Below are 8404 nucleotides of genomic sequence, written 5' to 3'. Positions count from 1 at the left end.
ACTGATCATGGTTTCCCTCTCTCGGTAGGCAACGATTATCCAGGCTGATGCTGCACTTGTAAATAAACTTCTGCTGTCAGACTACCAGAGCCACAACATCCTCAGCTTTTTGCAAGTCCCTTAGTAAAATTAATAAGAGATTTATCAACAGCTTAAATTGAGACATAGGACTTTTTTTTTTTCTTTTGTTTTTCTCCAATGGAAGTCTAAAAGGCTGAATTAGGATTAACTGTAGGAGGTTTTTTTTTTTGCTTGGGTTTAGTTGTGATCAGGAATTTGGACCTTGAGTCTGTAATATTTGAGTGAAAATAATGCAAGTGCTTCCTTTTGGGCACGTCCTGAGCTGAGGCCCAAGCTGGAGAGGGAGGGCAGGCAAATGGGAGGATGCACACGGGGGAAATAAACCTTAGCCTACACTGGCTTTCATGTATTCCGTGCACAGCTCTTCAACTGTTGTCTGAAAATCTCTTCCGTGGCTGCTCGTGGAAGGGCAAATACTCAACTAAAACGACCGGCTTTGCGCGAGGTCCTGAGCGCTGTTAAGCTCACACTCGGGGCCATTACCACGGGAGGGTGCCCCATCGCTCGGCATGCTCTACTGAAGATATTCTGACTGATTCTTGAGAGGGCACGCTTGCCCTGAAATTGTGATGATAATGATTAATTTTCTCTAAATTAATTGCAATAGAAAGTATTGCTTGAATAGTCAGTAGGATGTGACTTGTGCGTAGCAGTCAGTATACAACTAAGTTAACATAAAGTTAAATTGTCAGTGCTAAGTGAAGCTACTCTATTGAAGCTATAATTCCAGGGGTTTATTCGTTATTAATATACATATTTACATTCACAAGAGTGAATATATTCTGTCCACATGTGGCAAGGTAACTTGAGTACAGGATTCTGCTGTATGAAAAATGGTTGATATTTCTAGCGGAATTAAACTTTGGCTTATTTGTTGCTTGTCCTTTGACAGTGAATCAACAACTGCTTGAGCTGTAGAAATAATGTTGATGCTTGACTGCATTCTTTGTGCTCTCTTGGCCTGATACGGCAGTCCTGTGCACACACAACTCCCAATTACTGCAGGAGCAGTTTCCTACTTTGAAGGGCTGGAGGAACGGAGGGTGACTTTGTCGAATTTCTGGGTGGGTGCAAGAGCACACCATAAAATTATGGGGTTTTAAAATGACTTATTAAACATAATGTGTGACACTATTTTTTTCCAGTGAAATTCAGAACGCACGATAGAGCTTTTGCTGAATGCTTAGGAAAGGAGCAGCCGCAGTCATAGAGTGCGTTTACTGGATCCCCAGGGCTATGCAGTTAAGATGACAAGCATGTACCTCTCTGATAGGTCCAAGGCAACATATTATGAAGATATAACAGTATAGAACACTTCCATCATAAAAATAGCTAAAAATAATTCAGTGAAAATGGAAGCAAATATTTTTCCTTTTTCTCTTAAGTATAATTTTCTTAAACTTTACTCATCTTAGTATTATTGTAGCCAGATTTTCAAGAAAAACTTTACTGTTAAAAATAATTTGTCTCCTTTTTTAGCATTCCAACTTTTAATTTTTGACTTTTATCACTTTTAGTTGCAGTTAAGCCACTAAATGTTGATGCAGAAAATATAGATTGGCAGGCAATAAATTGGGATTTACCCTAGGTATTTACAGCTTTTCCATTTGAAATAGCTGAATTTTTTTATCATGTTTGTGCTGTGAAGTGCTGTGCGTTATGATCTCTGGTTTAGTTAATTTTTTATTGATGTTTGTATACATCAGATTAAGGTAAACATTTACAAATGAAATGCTTGGCCCCTAAATGTTTGGGGTTTTTTTTCAAAGAATCATCATCTGAGATTTTGGTCCCATTCAGCATCTGTTGTGCGCATTTTCAGTTCTCTCTGTATAGTTTAATATTTTTTTTTGGTCTACTTCGTGTTTTCTTTTCTTATGTGTGACCCTAAAAATTTGTAGGATGTTGTTGCTGCAATTAATAAAAAACTCCTAAGTGATGACTTATTCCTGCAGTTTTCCAGATATGCTTAGCTGCCTGGGATTCCTCAACTTGTGTGAAAATAAAGCAGCTCATCCTTGTGTAGGACAGACATCTGTAAATGCCTCATTTCTCTGCATGCAAATATTCTATTGAATCAACTGAAGGTTTTGCATATGGAAACCTACATGATGTTGGGAGCAGAGGGCACCGAGTAATTAAATGTGCCTTGAGAGAGAGGACTGTTCCAACACAGTCATTTGGTTCAGTAGTTCATAGTTAATCATTATATTCCTAACAAGTAAAAGAAAACAAATTACAGACATTTGGAGCCCCCGCTGTAGATACTGTTGCTGTTTGCTGTGTAGCGTGCAGTTGCTCATGGTGAATATTGGAGAGTGAAACACTTTCAGAGAGGCCTTGATTACATGCAACAGTAACTAATTAGACAATAATGCAGAAAACTATTCATACTCCTTTCTACAAGAACCAAGAATGCATTATGAAACTAATCTTAAAAAAATTAATTGCATCTCGGTCTAAATTTAAAACTGAGCTGGGTTTTTTTTTTCCCTTTCCTGTTTCTTTTTATTCCAAGTTGGTGCAGGAAAATTGCTATTAATGAAATCTGCTCTCTGAGACTTCAATAGGCTTGTTATTCATGAAAGCCTTGCTATTTCTCTTAAAAAGTATTGACCAACGTTCAGGCCAGATGCTTAACACAAAATACACTTTGTAATTTCATCATTTTTGTTATTGTGCTTTTTTAAGATGCAGAGGTCTATGGACTTTGTAGAAAAAAACAAATAAAAGCCCTAAGCTTACAGTTATATAGTATTAAAAGAAGGGTAAAGGAAGCATTGAGTGTCTTTAGGATGATGAGACATTCATTAAGATTTTTCCGCCTTCCTTTTCCTATTTTCAATCCATCTGAAGTACCATTAAAGCTTTTCAGGCAGCTTCCTGTGAGAAACCCTTTTCTGTGCTGTTTTTTTTCCTTGAAAAAAGGTGGCTGCTCTTCAGTCAGATTGTATGGATTTGGCCTGGGATTTGTATAATATCTGTGTAGAATGCATCGGTTGTTTAGGAACCTAATTCCCAATATGGCTCCCTTTTGATTAAGAACAAAGCCAGCGTTTCACAGCATTATAGGAACACAGAAAAACAAGTTAATGATCTAAACCTTTTAATTCATGGTTGCTTGTCTATTTAAAGTACTTTTGATTCTGTTATAAACAGACTGGCCCCTTTTTTGTTTAACTTCTTTCTTTGGTTTCTTCACATTTCTTTCTTTACTGTCCGTGAAATTTGTAGCTAGTTTCCTTTTCTAACTGAAGAATGAAAGGTTGTGACTACAGAATGATACAGAAAGTAAGAAAGCGTATCTAAACTGGGCGTATATCCAGCACAGACCTCTTTGAAAGACGCTAAATTTAGGGTTGTCGGGATTTTTTTGTTATGTTTTCCCCTTCTTTTTTTTTTGAGTATCTGTGTTTTGTTTTCTTCTTCTTTTTTGAATGAATGTACAGTTTGTTACTTTTTTGATGGTTTCTTGATTTTTACCTGTAGGTTGGCATGGCTTTATTTTGTATAGTTACTTGTTACTTTCCCTGGTCTTAGTTCAGCAGATTACTATTATGTGTGCCTTTATCCGCAGAGACAACAAAAGCGACCTTTTCAGGACTTTCAATTACCAACACTGTATGTGGTACTTTAGGAAAATAGTTCCCTTCCAGAATATTCTTTTTTTTTTTTTTTTCCCCCCATAGAGGATTGGAATCCAGAGTTTGTTCTTCAAACCAAACTCAAAAACATTTTGGTGAACAAAACTGTCAGGCGAGCAGCAGGCATCATTTCCTTTCCATGGAAGGGGACCTTATCCCCATATATAAAAATAAATACTTGCCGCTTTCATTGTCATCTTTTTTTTACCTGAAATGAAGATGACCTTTTTAAATTTTTTTTTGTTACAGTAGGAGCTCGTTAGTTCTCTTTTTCTCTTTTTTCTTTTTTTTTTTCTTTTTTTTCCCTGGTTTTGGCAATGGCTTATTTCAGGCAGTTGTTAGAAATGATAAATGAAGAAAAAAATCCCATAATGTGTTTTATTACATCTCTATCCCATCAAGGTAAATTGAACAGCCAAGACACTTACAATAACTTCACAAACAATAATCCCGGGAACCCGCGACTCCTGCCTCTTCCAAGTTTGACTGTGGTGTTGCCTCTTGCTCAAATCAAACAGCCAATGACATTAGGGACCATCACCAAACGCACAGGGTAAGTGTCTCTGCACAAACCTTTCTTAATGTTGTTATTTATAATTAATATGGAAATATATTGTGTTACTAGTGATACTTAGTTTTATTCCTTATTTTAATTTCAGTGTATGTAATTTAATGGCAACAGAACCGGGGGGGAGGGAGGAGGGGGGGAGACAAGAAAAGAAACACAGTGTCAGATAAGTAAACAAACCCTGAAAATAAATCTCAAAAAATTCAGGAGTATTCATTTGGGTGAGTCATTTTCTTGCAGTCTACCATATGGGAAATACTGTACACTGACATCGGGAGAGTTTCACGCCAGGAATTGGTATGAAACATAAGCAGAGCTGTATTCAATCAGAATAAGTTATGGTTTTACTTTTTTTTCAAGTTTGTTTATTTTGATTTCCACACTTTTCAAGCAGAAATGATTTTTGACTATCAGAAATGGAAAGACAGTAAGCCAGGTGGAGCATAAAGAGAGAACTTAATCCTGCTGTTTTCTTGACCTTATTTTTCCTCTGAAGTGACTGTTCTGTACTATGAAATTCACGTGTGGACTTTTGTTTTGGAGCCAGCTGCACTTTGGTACTTCTCACTGTGCCATGATAAAGCACTTCAAAATATTTATTGGGGAAAGCTCTACTAAATATATGCTATAATTACTAAGAAGATTCTGTGAGCTTCACAAACTGTAACAAATTTAAATTAATTGATACTGTTCAACAGTTGATATTTTTCTCTTGCTAAATTCCAAATCATCAGGTTTTGCAGTTAATACATAAAGCTACTGGGTGATTATAATTTGTTTTCCCCTCTCATTTTTGGTTATTCAAATCCCTGAATATTTTCTAGTTACAAATGTGATTAATGCAATAATTTACAGATGGCTTTTATATTTTTAAGAAAAATAGATCAAGTTTGGCATGGAATTGGACAAAACAATTGAGAGTCGTACAGGTTCATGACATTTTCCTGTGTTTTGGCAAATGGGTGCAGGCGCTGTCTTGCTTGCTTCAGTGGTTTCTTGCTCAAACCCCAATAGTGAGGTGAATTTTGCCTTGTGTTTTGTGAACCGGGAATTATTTTTCAAGCGAGAGCTTGTGGATATTCCCTCTCTCCCTGAGTAATTCCCTTATTCTGTGCTTGAGTGTTCAGGACATCCTGTAAAATCAGTTGTTATTTTGTTTAGTGCACTTAGTATGCATGATGACGTTTTAAAGCTTACGTGTGTATGCACATATATACATGTGTATCTCTATATATGTCTTTCTAACAATCCAGTCCTGCTCTCGTTGCTGTAAACAGGAATTTCATTAGGCTTCTCGAGCCAAATCGCGAACTATGAACGTGCAATTGCCCTAAGCACAGAGGCAGTCTGCAGTTAGGTCCCTGAACTTCATAGATAGTTGTAAACGGGACTCGTGAAACAGTAAAGAAACAGTAAGAGGGTAATGTTGTGGTTTAACTTCTTCCACAAATACATTTCAGTTGTTTATTTTTGCATTCTTTTTCTGCTTACAATTTAAACACAGGTGAGGGGAAAAGATTGCACTAGCAATACAGGTGGATTTTGAAAGTATAGGAAGGTGTGATCTTGGATGAGGACAGGAAGGGAGGCGGGAGCAGAGAAAGGTTAGTGTGCACAGAGGTAAGCAAGAAATTACAGAAGGAGGGAAACTATCAAAAACGTGACCTGAAGAGAACAGACAGATAAGGACAGAAATGTAATTCTGGGCTCTGTTGGTAGACTCCTAGGAATAGAATAGACACTTAGAACTAGGTGGAACAAGACATAGAAAGAAAATAAAAAGCCAGCTGAGGGTCTGCCGGAGGGGTGGTAGGGTGATAGGAGCAATGGTGAGGATGATGATTTTAAAAAAAGTACTTGGTTTACAACAGTAGCTCATGCAGCAGCCTTTACAAAGGCTGTTTCCCTAATGCTCTGGTGATACCTCTCTACAACTACTGCAAATGTAATAAATCTGCATTATCTTATTTAATGTTTTATCCTTAAATATATTAAATGTATTCAGAGAGTGTTCGTATTAATAGTTTTCTTTAAGTAAATTTTACTATTCACAAACTGTCCTTGTCCTTTTATTTTGTGTAGCTTTAAATACTAATTAAATTTAAAATATTCAGTCAGGCTTATGTAAGGGGGGAAAACAACAGTCATGGGAAATACCCTGCTGTGTAAATAGAGTTTTCATGAATGAGGATCATAATTTTCAGCGAAGCCTGTGTGGATCTGTAATGCTAAGCTGAGAGCTTCCTTCATTTCTTCTGCATCCAAAATATTTGATGAAAGTACACAAAATTAACATGAAAAGCTGTATTTATAAAGCAGGGATTTAAGAGGAATGCCTAGGATCCAAGAAGCCTGGCATGCCTAAAATGACCAAATTGAGACAGCAGCCTTAACTTAAACCTCCAGGGGGCAAAGCGTGTGTTTAACATATTTAACATCTGCCCTCATATTTCTAGAAACACATAGCAATGTAAGTCTGTACAGTGTAATATTTAGACAGGACAGGGACCATCTGCCTCACTCTGAGAAGTGTAGGAGGCATGTATTACTGCAAATGGCAAAAGACAGATGTATTTACACCTACATGGTCAGCACCTTTAAGCACTGCTCCGAGGAAACAAGGCTCTTCTTTGGGAGCAGCTGCTTAACCTTGTGATTGTGCAGTGATCAGAAAAGGAGACGAACTCGCTATCAGTTGGATTTTACAGTTGCTGCTCAGTGGCCCTCAAAGCAGTTTCCTTTTCTCTTGCTGCTACTTTTAAAGAATTAGGAATTTAATCTGTTGTAGTAGCTTTCTGAAAGTAAAAAGCAAGACAAAAAGAATCCCATATAATTAGCAGTTCTGGATTTGTGCATTTTATTTGCTTTTAACATGTGAAAAGCTTCTTTAAAACTAGATGTCTTAATTTTGCAGGTTTTATTAACCAAAAAGTCAAGTTGGGGTTTTTTGTGCTAGTATCCAAGACAGCAAAATATTTTTCAGGTACTGAAAGGACTGATCAGTGCTCTTAACATCATCTGTCTCAGACAGAGCTGTAAAGCATGTCATTTTACTTGACAGGTGGAATGGCAGTAAATTTTTTAAAAGTGTTCACTGTAGCCCTATGGGAATGAAAGACCAGAATCTGGACTTGTGTTGTTACTGCACTGTTCATCACAGATGCTTTTTTTTTTTTCATGCAAACGTAAAGATTTTTGAACCTTTTCTGATCAGTCAGATCAGAAACTCTCTTATTCTGAACAAAACTCTCTTATTCTGAACACAATTTACATTCTCAGCACTAAGTATCTCAGAGCATTACCTCCCTTCTTGCCACCACTATCATTTCCTTGTTCCCTGCCCTGTTTCTTCCCTTGCTTTTTCAAGTCTCTCATTGTAATTTCCGCACCTTCATGAAGCACTTAATTTTTGTCCCTATATTTTGTCATCCCATTGACTCGCTTTCCTGTAGTTTATACTGTCAGCACATTCTGAGGAGCGGATAGGCTTTCCCAAAGGGGCTCTAACACTAATGAGTAAGGAAATATCTTATGGTTTAAAGATTTAGGGGTATGTAAGACAGTAATAGAGCCAGATTTAATAAGTCTTTCTATATCTGTGCCTCAGTTTCCCTCTCAAAATTTTAATAATAGTGCTAAATTCCTTCTCAAGTCTGGTGAATGAGTTAATTCATCGCTCGTTTACAAAGAGCTTGTAGATTTGAAAGGGGAAGAACTGTATGATCCATTTCATGCTCGTCTATAAAAGGCAGTGAATCAGAATATGTTAGAGGACAGTGCTGTGCTTTGCAATAGCTTTATAAGTGTTCCTTGTGTTTGTGGAATGAGTTGTAGTTAGTTTCCCGTTTGTAAGAATGTGGGGAGACAGATGAGCTGTAATAGGAAAGAGGGAAATAAAAGATGCAGGAACTGTCCCGAAAGAAAAACTATTGTAAAAGTTGGCTTCTCTGACAGCAGCATTTGTTTTAACTTTCTCGAGGGATATAGTCATTATATTTGTATCATACTTCATTCTCAAATTCATTATAGCTTTAGTGAAACACCAGGATGTAACCTGCATTAGTTGGGTCTTGTCAAAACAGAGACATCCAATGTACCTTACAGGAAAAGG

The 8404-nt window shown here is 37.1% G+C and overlaps 1 protein-coding gene across 2 annotated transcripts in view; it reads left to right on the top strand.

Annotated features, from left to right (window-relative positions):
• The window catches only part of BCAS3 (breast carcinoma amplified sequence 3), a 370742-nt gene that overhangs the window by 132825 nt on the left and 229513 nt on the right, over positions 1 to 8404 (top strand). For both annotated transcript variants that reach the window (XM_009891170.1, XM_009891169.1), the window contains exon 15: positions 4128 to 4278. In XM_009891170.1, coding sequence (XP_009889472.1) covers positions 4128 to 4278 — 151 coding nt within the window. The remainder of the gene's footprint in view (positions 1 to 4127; positions 4279 to 8404) is intronic.

Source organism: Charadrius vociferus, unplaced genomic scaffold (assembly GCF_000708025.1).
Source record: "Charadrius vociferus isolate BGI_N301 unplaced genomic scaffold, ASM70802v2 scaffold239, whole genome shotgun sequence".
NCBI lineage: Eukaryota > Metazoa > Chordata > Aves > Charadriiformes > Charadriidae > Charadrius > Charadrius vociferus.
This window is presented reverse-complemented; position numbering and strand designations above follow the sequence as displayed.